Source organism: Ovis aries, chromosome 6 (assembly GCF_016772045.2).
Source record: "Ovis aries strain OAR_USU_Benz2616 breed Rambouillet chromosome 6, ARS-UI_Ramb_v3.0, whole genome shotgun sequence".
Lineage (NCBI taxonomy): Eukaryota > Metazoa > Chordata > Mammalia > Artiodactyla > Bovidae > Ovis > Ovis aries.
The window spans coordinates 44,697,774-44,718,059 of NC_056059.1; the positions used below are offsets into that span (position 1 = coordinate 44,697,774).

The following is a 20,286-nucleotide window of genomic DNA, read 5'->3' on the forward strand; positions in this document are numbered from 1 at the left end:
GATACGGGGGTGTGCCACATGGTATTTGAGATCTTAGTTCCACAAGGGATCAAACTGGAGCCCCATGCAGTGGGAACACAGTCTTAGCACAGTGGAAGCACCGTCAGGGAAGCCCCTAAACCAGCTCTCTGTAATGATTTCTTTGCTTCATCATTACCTTACCTTGTGCTCTTTCACTCTTATTTTTCTGTTTGGGTTCAATCTTCTTCCTTGGATTATAATATTATTTTCTAAGTGGTTTCAGTGTCCCCCACCATTTCCAATCTATCCTCTCTAGTGAACTTGGATCCACTTCTAACCTAGCCTTCGAAGCCCTCCCAACCTAAATTCATAGACTCATCTGTCCTCACACTATGGTACAGACATCATGCTCCAGTCAAGATGGAACACTTACCGTTCCCTTAACACACCGTCGAAACTGGCCCCAAATACCAACAGCACAAATCATGAAAAGAAGAAAAAGAAGAGGATAAATGGCAGCGGGGGGTTGGGGGAGGTGTGTGAATGCTCGAATATTTACAAGTTCTGCTGATTTTCGAAAGGAACTCTTAAGAACATAAGAGAAGTTAATAGGCTTGGAAAACGTGTAAATTATATACCTCATCAAGAACTGGGATCCAGAATAAGTAAAGAACTCAAACTCAACAATAAATTTAGTGATTAAAAAGAACTAATGATGTAACCAATCATTTCACCAGAGATATGAAAGGCAAACGTGTGTGTGCTCAGTTGCATCTGACTCTCTGTGACCCCACGGATGGTTGCCCACCGCGCTCCTCTGTCCATGCCAATTTTCCAGGCAAGAATACTGGTTATCTTTCTTACTCCAGGGGATAGTCTCGACCCAAGGACTGCATTTGCGTCTCCTGCACTGGCAGGTGGCTCTTTACCACTGCACCACCTGGGAAAACCCATGAATGGCAAACAGGCATGTAGAAAGATACTCAACTTCTCCAAAGATTGGTTGCTAGTGGAATGCAAATGGAAACCACAAAGAGGGATTACATACCCACCTAAATGGCTAAAATTTAAAATGTAAACAGGCAATTACAAAACACAAGAATGCAGAGCAACACACATTGATGGCAGGATAGCAAAACAGCCTCATAAGTACTTCGAAAAACTGCTTAGCAGTTTCTCATAAAATTAACCATGCACTTACCGTACAACCTAGCAATGTTTCCTAGGTAAAAATTCCCCGCTAGTGGTAAAGAACCCACTTGCCAATGCAGGCGACCTAAGAGACACAGGTTTGAGCCCTGGCTTGGGACGATCCCCTGAAGGAGGGCATGGCAAACCCACTCCAGTATTCTTGCCTGGAGACTCTCCATGGAGAGAGGAGCCTGGTGGGCTACAGTTCATGGGATTGCAAAGAGTTGGACATGACTGAAGCAACTCAGCACACACACACAAAACCATACAAACACCTATTTGCAAATAGCTTTACTCACAATACAAAGGCTGGAAATAACCCAACATTCCAGCAACAGGTGAATGCATAAACAAATATGATACATACATAATGGACTACTGAATATACTAATATACACAACATGGATGAACCTTAACAGCATTATGCCCAATGAAGGAGAATGTTAATGTTGTACACAACTCTTTGCGACCCCATGGACTTGTAGCCTGCCAGGCTCCAAAACGGCAACCAGTTTATGACCTTCTGGAAAAGGCTAATAAACTAAAAGGACAGAAAGTCTGTTGGTTTGCAAAAACTCTTGGGGAGATGAATAAGGGGATTAGTGAACAAAGGGACATGGGGAACACTTTGGGAGTGATCAAAATATCAAGTATTGATTGTGGTGATGGTTATACAACTGTAGAGTTGTTAAGCTTCATCAAACTACACCTAAAAAAGATAATTTACTGTTATGTAAATCTGTCTACAACAGTGCTTGTTGAAATCCTAGTATTTGTTTGACACACAATGAAATGTCCGCCACAAAATTTTGATTAACCCCAAAGTTATGAATGACTGCCTAGAATCTAGCTTTGAGTGAAGAAAAAAAAAAAGATCTAAAACTTCTAGAAGAGAGATTTAGCATATAAATTTGAATTTCCAGCTTGATTTAAAATATCATTAGGCACTGTCCAAGACAGAGCCAGGGATGTGAGCTTATTTATCCTAGGCCTTCACCACTTCCAGTGACTTACACCTAACCATTTAACTTACTGGACTGCTTATTTACCTCTCTTTCCTCAATACTCGACTAGTCCTTAAACTATCTTTTCTTTCTGATACCTATTAGCTCTTTCATCTTTACCATATTCATTATACCTTGCTTTTATGTTATAGATCTTTGAAAACATTTTTAAAACTCCAACCAAACCATAATTCGAGACAGTATCTGAATTACCAAATCTGTTTTTATAGACTCACACAATGCCTTCCAGAGTTGGTACTTAATAAAATGAACATGATCAGTATTACTAAGCAATTAATATAGAAATTCTCTGAAGGAATACCACAAAATGTCTATTATGGAGAAATGTTAAAAAAAAAAAACAAGTTATAAATGTAGTTTTACCATTTTTATCATGAATTCTCAATCTGGTTCCACTTACTACAGTCTATTTTTAACTATAAATAAAGACTCCACACACACACACACAAAACCAGCATCTTTTCAAACAGAATAAAATAGGCCCACACATTAAAAGAATGCAAGAAAATTGCCAAATACAAGTAACTCCCAGATTTGGGTTAAACTTAGCATATGACTGATAGCAGTATTTAAGAAGCAATTTTTAAAATGTCTAACCTTAGAAGGTTATTTAATGGGCTATAAATGCATTTAACGTGGGGTGAGGTCTCCAAACATTAACATTGTGAGCCCTGAGCCACATCCAAAACTATCATGTAATAACTAGACACCATAAATTTATAGTGAGATTCACAGAAGCTAGAAGGTTATGGTTGCATGAAAGGGTAACAATCTTTTAAGTTGCATTAACAGAAGCAATGGCATGTCTGGTCCCCTGGAAAATGCAGATTCCATTACACTCTGCCCAGTTTAGACCGTAGTATTGACTATAATCCAGAAAACACCTAGCAGAAGTTAAGCAGGAATGTTCAAAGAAGAAGGCTGAGGGGAAACAGGCTATTCAGCCTAAATAATAAAGATGACAGTTAACTCAAATAACTAAATGGCATCATGCGTAACAGCCAGATGTAGTTAACGTTACTCTGGAATTAAAAACAATTAGAGAAACAGTATTCAGCTCAGCATTTCAAACAGAACAATTAAGATGTCTTCTAAAGTAATGGTGTCTCTAAGGTATCTGAGCAGAAGGGATGGCCATTAAAATTATTGAGAAGAGAAGCGCAATTGTTTGCAGGTACCTTACAAACCTAAAATCCTAGGACTAAATCATATAGCTTTTATTTTGGGGGATTCTAGCTCAATGGATTGATTACAGGGTAATGTTTATTTTATCCTGTCCTATACCCCAGTTGTCTTAATTCTCTCACCGTTTACAAGCAAAGGCTCCATTTGCTGCTGGTCCTCCTTCCTTATGCTACACAGTCTGCACTCTATCTAGGGGTTCTGAATCCACTGTTGGTTGAATCCAGGGATGTGGGACCTGGGTTAACAGAGGGCCAACTGTATCATGCCACTTAATACAAGGGACTTGAGCAACCATGGATTTTGGTATCCACATGGGGCCCTAGAACCACTCCCTTGCAGATACTGAGAACTATATTCACAACAAAAAATTGTTCTATTTTACTATTTTGAGAGAGAAGGAGATCTCTCAAGAAATCTTCAAAAAAGATTTTTCTGAATATTATGAGGGGAATTTTAATATTTTGGTAGGCATGATAATAGAGAATAAAAACTCAGTTGCTCTAATGATTCCATGTAGCCACTACCAACACATATTCACCACTTATACGATACAAAGAATACTAGCCATTCCTAGAAACTCTGCCAAATAAATAACCAACACTGCTCTACACACTGCTCTGTAACTTGTCTCTGTAAGAAAACATAATGGTCAAACTCCAGATTTTAAAAAGCACAAGGTTAAACAATACATACACTAGAAACCTATTTATTATAAAATCAGATAGATTTATAAAGATATGCAACTGATTTACCAACTATATACTGTGGTATAATTTGATTAATGGACAACATAGGCACATAATGTTGCCAACAGTTAACCCCAGGATAAATTTAAACAAAACCTAAAATATTATTTCAGCACATAAATTACTCCACAGGAACAAAACTAGGCACTTAATAGAAGTATCCCAGTAGTGTGAAAAACTCTTAACTTTCCCAATTAACTCCCTTAAACCATACTAGATTTATGCCTCAAAGTAGTATTTAAATTTCAACTATGTACACCTATAATTTACTTTAACATTTAATATGTGTAATGAGTGGGAAAGGTAGAAGAGGTGAGTCTGGGCATTAATGAGTACAGTATGCATGCTTGAAGTATAAGGAACTGATTTATTACTGGGGACCCTCTGATAGGACTCACCCTGAAGAATACACCTGACCCTAAAGATGTTCACACCTACCCCCTGATGGGTCATTTGTGGATAAAATAGTCTATACCTGTCACAGAGAAGGAAATTCACATTTTAACACACTATACTCATGACTTTGTACACTGCACAAAACATCCAACATTAAGAATTCAATAAACTGACCAACATCTACAATATCACTTCCTATTGTCTATTTAACACAAACATTTGTTTCAGAGACTAGAGTACATAGAATGTCTAAGTAAAAAAAAAAAAGATCTGCTAAAAATTTGGTAACAAAATAAATAATCAGTCTTATAGAATGAACTTTATGATGAAAACTATCATTATTCTGTCTTTGGGGATCCAATTCTGAGTTAAAAACAACATACTCTATCCCACTAGATCAGATCCTAACTAACCTAACAAAGTGCTACAGTATGTCCTTTAAAACCTAAGAGCAGCCCCTGTGGAAAGACACTGAATATGGAGTCACAGTACGCTTACAATTTAAGGAAACAAAAAAAGCCCCACACTTGGGAAGAAAAGAAGCCATACTTAGACTAGAACAAAAATATTAAAGTGCTGTGGCCAAAATTAGTATAAATAGACTTTATTGAAGTCAGTGCCTCTGTACCGAGACAGAAGATTGTGTCTACATAAGCACAAGTTGTAACATTTCACAACTTCTAAAAGGAATGTCAACAATTACAACGATCATGCATACCATGGTCGATAATCACATTTTAGAAGCATTTTCAACCATTTCTAAAGAAATGCTTATAACATTGTTATATATAGAACTACTTTCAATAAACTGCAAAACATTGATCGACTTTTCCAGTATGAGCTACAGTGTCAACACAAAAGGGAGGCATAAATGTTTAATTTATGAAATCAGAATGGAATATTTACTGTAAAGAAAAATTAAAAAGCTTTCAAATAAAGGCCATTATTGAACCAACATGAAGAGCACAACTTGAACTTTTCAGTTCGTTCATCTTTTAAAGCTGTCCTCTGAATAACTTCAGTTCTAAGCATTGAATTTCAGTACTGTGAATATTCCTTGGATTGCAGTTTGGCAATGATGCGGTCCAACTGTCTCTTTGCTTCACACTGTGGGAAATTGCTCATGTCATAATATTGAGGGGCAATTTTCACCAACCTGTCCAGAAGGAGGGGAAAAATCACCAAATTAACAATTAGAGTACTGGAGCTTCTGATAGGATAGGCATTATTCACTGACACACTGACAAATGCAAATAATAAGTCCAAGCCAACGGTAAAATTACAAATGCCTAATCGTTATCAACACCACTTTTAGAAATGTGTGCTTCTTAGTATGCTGCAGATTTTCTGATGGTGGACTTTTCATAAACTTAAAAAACGAAACAAAAAACCACTCAAATTCTTGTAAAAAAAAAATACTCCTTTCTTTTACATAGACATTAACATAAGGTCATAAGTTTCTTCACTCTGGAACACTTTTGATCTATCTCTTTAAAATTACAATATTACAAGTTCCATACAACAAACAGGCTGATATTCAAATGACTGGATCGTCTCATTTTCTAAGTTTTAATAACCATAAATGTAACTCTATACCCCAAAGAATAAACCTGACTGAATCTTTTTAAACATTTAGCCATGTAATTTTCTTCTCAATAAAGCATTTAAGATACAATGGTAATGTCCTATACAATTTAAGTGTCAAAAGTCACGAATCAGTGGAGGAAAGAAGCCTCAAAATATACAGCAAGTGACATCAACTAAAGTAAGTGCTTTCAGTCCCACCATTCTTGGCTGCCATTTCCATCTTAAGTTACAGAATAGATTCTGGCCCCTAAAAAAAGTCACAAAGGGGGACTGCAGTGGGTGGGTAATTTTGCTTAAAGTCAGTCAGTTCTGATCACATTTTGTGAATCAAATATGCAATGATACAAAAAGAGGTGCAGTTTTTAATGCTTGCTTTGCTTTTAAAGCGCCAACATAGAAATAAACAATAACTGAGAGCTGAAACACAAAGATTGACTACTGCAACCTGGAGATCAAGTTAATCACAACAGCAAGAGAATGGCTTCAAAGATACTCTTCATGTTAGTCAAGTTTAACTTGGTGTCTCCAAATTGCCCATGCCCATGCTAACAATTCTACCATCCTCTTTACAAAGCAATTATTCTTAACAGATAATCACACACCATTTTGTGCCCCAAATCTATACACAGGAGTATACACCCTAGCTGGGGAACACCCGAGTTCCCCAGAGTGAACAGAAGAACAAGACAAGACTCTCTTCAGATTCCATTCTCAGCAAAATGGTAACGAAAACTTTTAGAATGAAAGACACTGAGCTTACCATTCAGGCTTGATGTCTGTACACGTCCGGATGTAATTCTTTGTTGTAAGAACAAACTCATTATAAAGCACCCATTCAGGCTTGTGGTCAAGAACAGTAGAGGGATGCAACTGAACCACTTGGTTATCTTTCACAGTTAAGTAATGCCCTGTTCGTTCTAAATGTGCCACCTGAAACCGAAACCCAGTAAATTAATCCAATGCTTCTGACATGCTAGTTACAAAAGTGATATAAAGCCTATATATCTATACCTATATAATCAGGGAAAGGCAAGCCTCACCTAGTACTTTTAATCTGATGGCTAGACTTATTTAGCACTGCCTAATAAAAGCAGCAATCAGCAAACTACAGCAGGCTAAATTCAACTCACTGCCTACATCTTTAAGGCCTCTTAGCCAAGAACAGTTTATACACCTTTAAATGACTGGGGGAAAATATCAAAACAGAAACACTTGGTGATGCTGGAACGGAAATCACATGAAATTCAAAATGGTAAGTAAAGTTTTTTGAAACATAGTATGCCCATTTGTCCAAAGTTGCTTTTGCACAACAAGGGGAGGCAGAGTTGAACGGTTTCAGAAAGGGACCTAAATCTGGTCCCATCACTCAATGGGAAGAGATGCAGAAACAGTGTCAGACTTTATTTTGCGGGGCTCCAAAATCACTGCAGATGGTGATTGCAGCCATGAAATTAAAAGACGCTTACTCCTGGAAGGAAAGTTATAACCAACCTAGACAGCAGATTCAAAAGCAGAGACATTACTTTGCCAACAAAGTCCGTCTAAGTCAAGGCTATGGTTTTCCTGTGGTCATGTATGGATGTGTGAGAGTTGGACTGTGAAGAAAGCTGAGCACCGAAGAATTGATGCTTTTGAACTGTGGTGTTGGAGAAGACTCTTGAGAGTCCCCTGGACTGCATGGAGATCCAACCAGTCCATTCTGAAGGAGATCAGCCCTGGGTGTTCTTTGGAAGGAATGATGCTAAAGCTGAAACTCCAGTACTTTGGCCACCTCATGTGAAGAGTTGACTCATTGGAAGAGACTCTGATGCTGGGAGGGATTGGGGGCAGGAGGAGAAGGGGACGACCGAGGATGAGATGGCTGGATGGCATCACCAACTCGATGATGTGAGTCTGAGTCAACTCCAGGAGATGGTGATGGACAGGGAGGTCTGGCATGCTGCGATTCAGGGGGTCGCCAAGAGTCGGACACGACTGAGCGACTGAACTGAACATATAATAGTAAATAAACTCAATTTCACTCAATAAATATTTACTAAGCACCTACTAGGTGGCAGGCACTACACTTTGAAAGTCCCATTTCTAATGGATTTTGGTTTTAAGAGAGAATTAGAAATCCATAATGCTTGAGTAACAGTGAAAATCCTAACTCTGATAAGCACTGAAACTTCAGAATAAGGTGCCACAATAAACATTCTGTTATTCTGATCTCAAACACAGACAAGGCACCGATCTCCTTTCATTCTGCCTCCACGCACTTAATGGCCACTCTATGTATTGGGCTCATTTGGCCTTAAGGCAGGCCACATCTTACTTATTATACATAGCCAAAGGAGAGAATCAAAGAACAAGCGGGATATTTAAAAGATAACTAAAATCAATCTCATTTCAAATAAGGTACTGATGTGTTTTCATTTTTTCACCACAAACACTTTCATTTTGAAAAACATAATTGGTTTCATGTCCCTTAAACTGTAAGAATTACCTGACAAGTTTTAACTTCAGCCTCCAATATAAAACACTTAAAACCAAAAGAAATATTTAAAACTTATTTTTCATCTTAAATCATTATTCTGTATCTGACTTTCCTAGGACCCACGTGTCTTATTATAAATACCAAAGATCGCACTATAGGATTGAGCATACAACAGTTGCTTATTTGAATATTAGGGTGATTAGTTTCTACAAAGGGAGGAAAGTGAACTGTACTTCTGGATCCATCCAGAAAACTGCTTCCTTTCAGCATTCCAGTGCAATTATACATCTCCAACTAAGATCAAGATCCAAAGAAATTCTTTGATACATTTATCCAAAGACAAAATTTGCATTGAAGAAATGGCTAATAAAACTCACCTGAAAATAGCCAAGGTATCTATTTAGTATAAAAAGACTCCATTATTTAAAAAGTGCTTGTAAAGTTGATTTCTACATAACTGGATCCCTAACTATGTCATTTGGTAAACTCAGACATGTAAAAACTTCTCAGTATATTAGTTCATTCAAGAATCTGGACAAAAAATTAAAGATTATTTATAGGCATTCTTTAACCGAATTTTGTGTTTAAGTGGACTCCAACCACTGCTTATAGAAAACAAGTATTAAGTAAGCATTTAATTATGTACTCCTGTACGGTTCACATACCTGCATAAAATACCCAGTAACCAAAGCTTTTCTTATATTAATATAATAGTCCCTGCTTGTAAAATCAGTACTTCGACGAGGCAAATTAAATCTGTCCATAATTCTTGATAGCTGCTGGCGTACATTATCTGCTGACATCAGGGACCTGTAGTTAATGAAGTTGTCATAACACCACTGAACCGACTCATGATCTACAAAGTTGGAAAGAGGGAAAGTAAGAGGGGACATGAATCATCCAAATAGGTGTATTATCTAATTAAAAAATAAAATCAGTATAAATAGCAAGCTAAACCAAAAAGGGAACTAAACCACATCATTTTATAAATTAATCATAGTCTTAATCAACTTTACTAAAAATCTGGAGTCAAGTTCAAAATTTAAAACAGCACTAAGGTTTTTGGCTACTGAATGACAAAACAATGATTTTGGGAAAAAAAATTTTTTTAAGTTATTTTACCCATGGAAATCTACCTGGCTGTTTTCAACAGATATTCTTAACAGGGGTGGATTCAGAGAATCTGGAAAAATGCCATGTCTTTCTCATTTTCAAAGAAAAACAGGCTTAGATTAAGACTATCAAATGCAGCTTAAAAGTTATAATACTCTCTGAAAATATGATATAAAGCTAGAAGAATATCTCATCATGTAGCAACAGCATCATATTGAACCATCTTTCTAATGGTGGGCATTTAGGTATTTTTCGTTTTTCTTTACTATCATAAATAACTGAGATGATAAACTTGAATCGTATCTCTGTCCAAAGAATACTAAAAGAAAATTTCACGGATTATCTATAGGTCAAAGGGTATGAGTTTGTTAAGGTTGGTAACATCAAATCTACTGCTTTTCATAAAGATAACATGTATTTCTATTCCCACCTCTGGTGTTAAGACTGCTGCACTGCACTAGACCCACTCCTACACAACTAAAGACTATTTTTCTTTAGCCTTTGCCAAATTTTATAGGTGACGAAATGGTACCTCTCAAATAATAATGCACATTTACTGAACTGCAAGTAATGCTGAATAGTCCCCCACTCGAGTTTATGAACCACTTACAACCTGGTCATTCACATTTGTAGCCTATTTTCCTATTTCGTTAGTTTACTTTTATATAAGAGCTATTAGGAAAAATATTAGTAATAACTCTGTAAGTAATACAAAACTATTCACACAAAAGGTAAAGTTTAAAAAAAAAAACTATATCAAAAGCCGTATGTTTGTGGTAAATTTTATACCAGCATTTCATTTTTACTGCTCTGTATTTTCTAGCTTTCTGGTGCTTTCCTTCTGATTATAAAAATAAACAACTTTGGAAAAGATGGGAAATTTTTATTTTAAATGCTAGTCAGGAGTTTTTTCTCAAGTACCTTTGGGTTTCTAATGTAAAGTTGTCACAGATAATAAATGAAAGGGAGATGAAGAAATACCTTATATGCTGCAAGTGACGTTTAGACAAAAGAGTGCCTTCAATCTAATTTATACTTACTTTGTTTAAAAGCATGGTAGACATTCAGCAGTGTCAGATGATCTCCATCTATGTGGGCAAATCTCATCTTGGCCTCATCTGCAGCTTTCTTGGCCTCCGTGGGACGAACAAAACACTGTGGGACTAAACAAGGTTGGTATGGGCCCAACACAAACGCCCATATCGATGAGTCACGCATTCACAGACAGAGGAACAAGGCCTAGCTAGGTCAGTTCACAGAGCATAGGGCAGGGCAGGATGGCCTCCAACTGCATCTTGGACTGTTTACTACCTTGATTTGGTACATCAACACCTAACCACATCTGTAAGACAAGAGGGTTTCAAAGCTACAGAGTACCTGATTATTTTTAACTAAATCTAAAAGTAGGCATCAAAAACAACTATTCTGAAGGCCATCAAGATACTAAAAGCTCAACTTATTGAAAAAACCAGTGCCGATAGCTCTACCAATAACCAGAATTATGGTGTCAATAGCCTTTTAACTAAACAAAAATTTTTCAAAAGGTCGTTCATTCAATCCGCTGAATTCCCCACTGCAGGACCTAAAACAACTTTCCAACCAGTCTATTGCCACATTTCTATTGTAATTCTTCCCTAGTGTTGTGGCTATTACCAGCTGGTGGGTATCACTATTAGCACTGGTGAGCAGAAGCATATGTAACATAAAAAATATCATGAAATCTTGGGTTTTGATGGTAGCAGTAGTGGTGGAAGGTTAAACCGCCTTTGAATTAAGAAAATTCAAAAAGGCTAGGAATATTCAGCCTAGTTTTCCAGCATTTTAAGAAAAAGATTAGCAAATAAAGTCCCAAGTTCTTTTAAAAAATTGTTATTTGACTCAAAGTCCTCATATAAAAGCAGAATCCAATATTTTAAACGTTGACAATTAGTCTGAAACAGTCATTATGTCAGGGTCATCAAAATGAACTATAGTATTTTTTAAGAGCCTCAATTTTAAATCACATAAAACTTGAAGTTGTTACAAAGTGTGTTCTACATTTTTTCAAATACAACTTTCCTTAATTTACTTTAGCAATTCCATAGTTATAAAAGCAGTAAGAAAATAAAAATATTTAACAGCTTGGGACTTTGTCAACACATTTTTAAAGCTCTTAAAACCTTGTCAATAAAAAAAATTAAAAATCATCAGTTCAGATAGAAAATAGGAATAATCAACAAGATCAAATACAGTATCAAGTTACTCTTTACCATCCATACAGTTTCCCCTTTAAAATGATTCCAAAAAGCCAAACAGAAACAATGACACATGATCACAGTAAATATTAAGTCTTGCTTAATGTAACTGAAGCAAGGTAACAGATATAAATACAGAAATCTCTCATAGCTGTGAACGTTAATGTGAACTAGCTACCAGAGTTAAATAATTGGGTTTAAGAAGCACTCAATAAGGCCCCTGATTTTTTACTATTTATATCAGGACCCCCAAACTCCAGAAACTCCTTAAATGATAAACAAAGCATTACAAACTAAGCAAACTGTTTTAGTTGCATGACTTCTTAATCCTTTAACACTCCCCCTCCCCACAAATGCCTTGCTTAATAACTAATGTACATAAATGTTCACTCTCTTGATGTGCTAAAGACAACTAGTTATACCCATGCTTTGCAGAACCACCACAAGTAAGAGATGTAGATGGGAGATCTCAACTGCATCATAATGACCAATTTTTTAAAGGGCTAGTTAGTTTTCTAAACTCGAACAATGCTAACTCTATAGTATGCCCAATAAAAGAGAACCTAGAAATAGAAAAACTAGGTAGGTAACAAACAGTCTGTTAACTCTTACCCCACACTCTCTAAAGCTAAAATCTGGGTTAAGTACAACCAGGAGAATCTAACAAAAATCACATATATAAGAAAAGGCAGACAACAACCTACCACCACCTCCGCAAGAAACTACAATTTCATTAAAATGATTCAGTACTGCCCTGCCCATCTGCTCTGAGTCTGATCAATCATAACTGCAAAAAAAAAAACATTTTCGCTAGTTCTTAAATTAAAAATTCACATCATTAAAACACACATCTAACCTAAGCCAAAAAATTTATATTTAGAAATTTAAAAAAAATCTTCCTTTAATTTCATGTAAGAGTTTTAACTATTTGAGGTATTTAATTATAAATAAAACCAATAAGCCACTCTATGACTGGAAGTCAATTTTCCCCAGTACTGAAATTAACATTATAGAGTACTTTGATAGTCAGTAAAAACTTAATACGCTTCCTATTTTTAGCGTAAGATTCAGTGTACATTTCTATGTTAATAATATTTCTCTGTTTTGGAAAATCTAAATTCCAAGTTACTATTTGTGAATTAAATGTTTCAGCTATTAATAAGAAACAGTAGTATTTGTTCAGCTCAATGTTCTAATTTTTAAAATTAAGCAATTTTACCTATTAAATATATTTCTTTTATCAACTGTCTTCCTGCCACTGTAAAAAAATTACCATCAGATTAGATTTTAAACCTAAAATTATACATTACTACTACTACTTATTTGATACTAAGTTTAAAAGAATTATTTGACTGCCACTGCAATACAGTTTATACATGAAGAAAAAGCTTACTCTTTCAATGATGGCTTGGTTTGTCTCAGGCTCACTTAAATAGTGCCAGCTACTAGAACAAAGTTCTTCCTGAACTTTCAGCAATAAACTGCAAAACTGATGGACCTACCAAAGAACTCAGCTGTAGTATCTTCAGACTTATTCTTTAATATTTTTGGCTATAATGTGAGGCTTGTGGGATGGACCACCAGGGAATCCTGGCCCTAACCTATTCTTTTCTTACTGATATTTTCTTCTGAGCCAATGTTTTTTACTACATTTTGTGCACAATGCTTTACTTTTGTAAACACTATATTATTATGAAGCTATTTTTCAAGATATTTAGCAAACAAATTAAGTCCCTTAAAACATCTATAAAGTTCACTATCATACTAAAAATTAAAAAACAAACCCAAAAGTGAAGTCCACCCAAACTTTGAAGAGCTGGGCTTTTTTTAGTTCCTTTCCCTCTATTACCTGACAACATAGCAGTAATAGATAGGACCTCATTAGAACAGTTGTAGTCACAACTTGCAATAACCATTTTAGCGAGTTGTGGATCTAGAGGAAACTCGGCCATCATGGATCCCAATTCAGTCAGATCTCCATCATCATTTAAAGCAGCCAGATAATTCAAAAGTTCTAGGGCTCTCATCAGAGTTTCAGGAGCTAGGAGGAAAAGGCAATCTATTAAGACAAGCTGCCTTAATAAGCAAAAACGTGACAACAAAGCACAAACTATTAGAAGCAATCTCATTTTTCACTCTACAGTGGACCAAACGTAAAACTCAAACTGCCACCAAATTCAATTACAGAGATCTAGCAAACTAGGAATCATGTAAAACTGCAAAACTTGCCTGTACAGTAGGTAAATGTCACTTTAAGTACATTAACTGTTAACTCAACAATGTGTTTATCAAATTATTTTGCCTCAAAAAAAAAAAAGAAAAGAAAAAGAAAAAATTTCCCATTTTCATGCCCTGGCAGTAACTCCCAAAACATTTAGTCACCCTGAAAGATAAGGGGAAAAAAAAGACTATTTGCTATTTTCCCACTCTTTCACACTTAATGCCAACACACAAAATTTCTCTTGATGTATTGTAAGGGAAAGGTAAAATGTATTTAATATATATAAGGAATAGGATAGTCAATTTTTAAAAAGATTGATAAAACATGCTTTGAGAATTTATACCTGGTGGATCCATAAAATCAAAATGCACCAAGTCATCAATACCAAGTTTCTTCAACTGTAACACAACTGATCCTAAATTAGAACGCAAAATCTCAGGATAGGTATTATCCTAGAAAAATACAAAAACATTTGTTTAGTTGAATATCCCATAATCTTCTTGCTCTAGGGGAAAAAAACATATCTGTTCTCATCCTTAGTTATTTACTTTGGCATTTCTTCTAAATGACTGACTTAGACAGGAGAAAAGTATTTGCGGACTAAAAAGGAATCAGATACTTCCTGTAACCTATCTTCATAGGGTTCAAAAGGTTACCACTGCTGCCCAATTCGACTTAGAACTGTAACAAAGGGTTGTATTGGTAGACTACACCATATATTTCAGGGAAAACCTGAACAGCTTACAGTGCCAAAAGACAAGATAAAGTAAGTGAAGTAATTTTCTTCTGGTAACAAGTTTAACTTAACCTTCCAAAAACAGAGTAAGGACACAGTAAAACCCTTACCTGCATCTCTGTTTTGTAAGCTTTCTCTGTATAAAGTCGGAAGCACTTTCCAGGTCTTGTTCGTCCTGCTCGACCAGCCCTTTGTTGAGCTGAAGCTTTACTAATGGCTGTCACTAAAAGGGACTCAACTCTGATTCGAGGATTATACACCTATTGGGACGTAAATAACATTACAATTCATCCTCCAGTTAAACACAAAACTGTGATCTAACAAAAGTATCCAAAGCCCAAAATAAACAAAGCAGTACTGATGACCAGCATAAATCATGCTGGGGCAGAAACAGAACTCATCATTCCTTAACTTTCCTTCAGGTATTCTGACTCCAGCATTCTGAGATTCAAGCTAACATGAAAAGTCACTTAACACAGAGGTAGCTCTACTCTTCCTAATTTAAAATGCTTTCAGTTTTACCTTACTCTTATATGGTGGATAGTGCTGAAGGTTTTTGCCTGAAAAAAAACAACCTGTCAATTTCAACACCCAATGTTCAGTGTGGACATCAAGAAAATATTTTGAACTCAGTCCAGAAGTCAGTTATATGCTGCCAATTTAAAGAATTGTTTTCCATCAAGAACGTGAATACTACGCACAATAAATTCTCCCAAATATAAAACATAATCAAATGTGATCAAAGATCTTAGGTAAGAAAACAGTTTTATTTATTAACTGAGTAATCCCTTAATTTGGCTAAGGTGCTTGGGTACTCATCACTGCTGAACTAGAGGTTAACATAATACTTTTTTTTTCCCCAAGTACTATGCCTGATACATAATAGAAACTAATTTAGCTGACTGAGTGACTAATAGGCAGGGATGATAATCCCGTACTTTTTACTACTCCTTACATGAATATACACTCACGTATGAAACACTCAGGATCACCACACAGAAACAAAGAAAGCAATGAAAAGAAAAACAAAAACATAGGATTATAAACATGGGCTTAGAATGTGAAAGCCAGCTGGAACCAAAGGCTCACATCACAGACTTCTGAAAATGAAACACAAATTGGAAAATGATTCTAAAAAGCGAACTTCAGGCATGAAACAAGTAAGCAATAAGTACTATCAAATGAACACTAATTTATAAAGTACTATAGTACTAAAATATGTACCTTTTGTTTTGCAAATCCAGGATCAATTACAAATACCACACCATCTATTGTCAAAGATGTCTCTGCAATGTTAGTTGACACAACCACCTGTTAAGATATGAACAGTATTTAAACTACAAGCCAAGTACAATTCAAATAATAAGATTAGTCATTAACTTATTATACTAAACAATCAATTACAAACCAGTAAATAAACAGGAATTAGGTTTAATCTTTACTAACCAATGTTATATAAAGACAAATTAATATTTAAGAATTCAAAGTTTCATTTAGTTCATCATAGCACCTTCCATTTTCAATAAAAAATCTTCAGGTTATTACTTGACTACATTAGGTTTTAATTATTCAAATAGCAGAACAAAATCAAAAGAAAATAATTCATAAACCAATAAGTTTATCTCACAGAAAGTCTCTCTGAGAAAACACTTCTTGGTTAATATTCAAACTGTACAACACGTACATGTTTCAATACTTTCAGGCAACATTTACAAAGGAAAACTGTATCACCGAAAGTCAACTAAATATTTTAAATGAAATGGCATGTGGGGGTGAAAATCTCAACTTAGAATCCAGTAAGAATTGGTGTATCATCAGAATTGAACATAGATGTTCTGGAAATCTCAGAGGGGGTATCACAGCATTCAAGGAATCTTAAGGAATGATTTGAACTTTTTATTGAAAGTGAATAAGGTTCAAAGCATTTATATACTAACATGATTGTTTTTTCATGTGGGTGTTTTATGCTTTAGAAAATTAGGGACCTGAGAATGACATGTTACACATTTTTTTCTTTTTAAGCAATGGAAAAATGGGATCTTCATTAGTATTTTTCTCAAAGCATCTGATCTGAGGAAGATTACTGCCATTAAGGTGGAGATGCCTGAATATGCAAGTAGTTGACACAGATGAATCAGAGTCTGCTCTTAAAGCTTTTTAAAACCTGCAAAGAAAGATTAGAGGTGGAATGGAAGTACAATGACAGAAAAAACATGCCATAAGAATTTTAAAGGATGTACTGCCCAAGCAAAGACAAGGAAAACTTACTCAGAAAATGGCATTTAGGAGAGCTGTTGAAGATAAGGTGGGATCTACCCACAAGGGAGAAGTGAAGAGCAGTAGAAGGTTCTGCTTAAACAAAAGCATGTGGATAAGAATGCCGTTAGGCACACAAAAGAAAGGACTCACATTGCCAGGTAATCTTGGAGGTTTAAAAGGCTACGGGAACATCATTAACAGGATGATATTATGCAATTATTTACATGTCTAAAACCAAAATGCTCCCTTTTTGCACTGATCAGCTGAAAAGAATACTAACTAGCAAATGAACAGTAAACTATAATGATGCTAATGATGCTAATGAAATATATTTTCCAGAACATTTCAAAGACATGAACATTCAATAATTAGAGCTGAAGTAAGCATAAACAAGGTCAGGAGGTGAACTTCAATAAGTATAAACATAGTTTAATATTCTTCTACAAAGCCAGTGTGTAGTATCAAAGCCAGGAATCAAATCTAAGTAGCTAAGTAACAGTGGAGCGGTTTTAACACACTCAAACTTCAATTTCCTTTTGTAACTCTTGCATACTAGTCAGCTGAGACAGAGCCCTTGTAAACTATACAGAATCACAAACCACACACTTGTTACTATATAAGAGGTCTTGTGGCTTTCTGGAATTCTGGGGCAAAAGCTGTAGTTCTGGAAAATGTACATATAAATAGAAGTATAAAACATGTATTTTGGGGAAAAAATACACTTCACCTATTTCTTCTAGAACAAAACACAAACAATGTAATAAAAATGTACTGGTGCAAATAATTTTTGTCCATAAAAACTGGTGTTCACATGTTCTCTCTGGGTCTGTGTGACAAATTGTACATCTACAAGGAGGTGTGGATCTGTGATTCCACAGATATTAAGAATCAGGTGATGTTCACATCAACTTCGGCAAGCTCTGTGTGATTACTGTTGAGTCAACTGACACCCAAAAGTTAAAACTGAAATTCGAAGTGTTAACAAAGACCTAGAGAAGCACAGCTTTTAGGTTTTTTCCATTTTTTTTTAATTAAAAGAATTAATGGGCTAGAAAGCTTTAAGACAATAAAATAATTTCTTGAGTAGGACCTCCCTGCCCCATGAGAAGTGGGTTTGGGGGCAAAAAAGGGAAAAACTCTTAAACTGTACAACTTTGAGCTGTAGATACAGTACTCGCTAAGGCTAAATAAAATATGCATACATACACACTCAGCGCACCCCCCCCCCAAAAAGACAAATAAATGATGCAAGTTATCTAGCTGCCTTGGAACCTTAACAGTGGGGTGAGGCAAGCCCTAAGTATTTTTTAGATGTATTAAGTGGCACATGATCTATTTAGGAAGCGGTCTCAACACAAAGTGGTCCTGAATTTGTTAACGAATACATATGCTACAAAGCTTTCTAGACTATAGCTTGGCAATAGTGTTCAAAGACCCTTAAAGAGTGTTCAAACCTCAATGACAAAGGAATTATTTCAGATAAATAGCCCAGTATATAAACTCTATGATAAAAAAATCAAAACAATGCCAATTCTAATCTTTTTATATTAAATGTGTTAAGAATAAACTCTCATCTAGATTTATCTCCTTCCCCCTCAATAATTTGCTTTTTAATGGAATTCACGTTGATTTATTTCAATAATTCCATTTCAAAGTACTTGAGATGCTCTACTTGAATTCTATTTGGACACAATAATGCATTTAGGTTAAAGAAGTGTGGGTTTTTAGTCCCTAGGGAACTCGGTGGGGTCTCTAATTCAGTGAGGACATTAGCTTATTTGTTTGTAAATATTCCAGCAGTACCACACTAAGTTATCTTCAGATAGTGGATCATTAAGCCTCTCTTTAAAATTAGAGAGACACCTCCACAAGGGCCATTTCTCTTTTTTATTGAGCAATGTACGCTCTGAGCCATGTTAATTAGTAAACTGTGAGATAAGATACAGAAAAATCAGCTATCTTTATGGACAAAATTAATGAAAATGAAATAAAAATAAAAATAGTTGCTGGATTTAATAACACCAAATCTATAAAACAGCAAATAAGTCTTAGTCAAAAAAATACATACGTAATTTAAGCATAAATGTTAATAAAAAGAAATAATAGAAAGCAACAGAAGCTTTAGCTTAAAGTCAAGTATCTGAACAAATATCAAGAATGATTAATGATTAAAAGAGGTAAAGTATCCACCCTCAAAAATTTATGTATTGCATCCTCAACTTTTCTTAACTATTAGAAAGCTTGAAAGTCTACCATTGATGCTATGCTAGAGCACCATGCAAAAAGATCTCAATTATTTGTAAAAGGAATGCTAGTTAAGTACCCAATGCCCACAGAAGTTTACCTTTAATATAGCCTACATTTTAAAACTTTAGTACTAAAAGGCTGTTTCGTTAGTTTGATCACTATCAATTAGAAACTATTTTGCATAAATTAATACAATGAGGAGTAAGACAACAAATGAAGTACTACTTTACAAAATGTGATCCGATATAATTTAACAAAAGTATGAATCAAATAGTATTTTAAGTATTGGAAGTAGACCTTAAATCCCTAACTCTTTCTACATAATCTTATTTATCTTTGTGCTTTTGGTCAGTTGTTATTTTTTTGAGTACAGCTGATTTACAATGTTGTCTTTCTGCTGTACAGCAAAGTGAATCAGTTATAAAATACATGCTGTTGCTGCTGCTAGGTCGCTTCAGTCAGGTCCAACTCTGTGCGACCCCATAGATGGCAGCCCACCAGGCTCCCCGATCCCTGGGGTTCTCCAGGCAAGAACCCTGGAGTGGGTTGCCATTTCCTTCTCCAATGCATGAAAGTAAAAAGTGAAAGTGAAATCGCTCAGTCGTATCCAACTCGTAGTGACCCCATGCTCCTCTATCCATGGGATTTTCCAGGCAAGAGTACTGGAGTGGGTTGCCATTGTCTTCTCCATAATATACATACATACATCCGCTCTTTTTAAGATTCTTTTCCAATACAGGTCATCACAGTACTGAGTTCCCTGTGCTATTCAGTAGGACATTATTAGTCACCTATTTTATATATAGTAGTGTGTATATGTCAATCCCAATCTCCCAATCTATCCCTTCCTGTAGTTTTAAATTAATTGTGAATACCAATCAGTGACAACATTCCTGAACGAAAAGTCCC

General features: G+C 35.6%; 1 protein-coding gene across 1 annotated transcript in view; it reads right to left on the bottom strand.

The window, feature by feature from the left end:
- Positions 1 to 5,092: 5,092 nt before the first annotated feature.
- Positions 5,093 to 20,286, bottom strand: part of DHX15 (DEAH-box helicase 15) — a 55,135-nt gene continuing 39,941 nt past the window's right edge. The window contains exons 7-14 of the mRNA XM_004009739.5: positions 16,096 to 16,182; positions 14,982 to 15,131; positions 14,479 to 14,587; positions 13,764 to 13,955; positions 10,721 to 10,843; positions 9,233 to 9,423; positions 6,852 to 7,021; positions 5,093 to 5,660 (exon numbers count right to left, since the gene is read on the bottom strand). Coding sequence (XP_004009788.1) covers positions 5,543 to 5,660; positions 6,852 to 7,021; positions 9,233 to 9,423; positions 10,721 to 10,843; positions 13,764 to 13,955; positions 14,479 to 14,587; positions 14,982 to 15,131; positions 16,096 to 16,182 — 1,140 coding nt within the window. The 3' untranslated portion in view covers positions 5,093 to 5,542. The remainder of the gene's footprint in view (positions 5,661 to 6,851; positions 7,022 to 9,232; positions 9,424 to 10,720; positions 10,844 to 13,763; positions 13,956 to 14,478; positions 14,588 to 14,981; positions 15,132 to 16,095; positions 16,183 to 20,286) is intronic.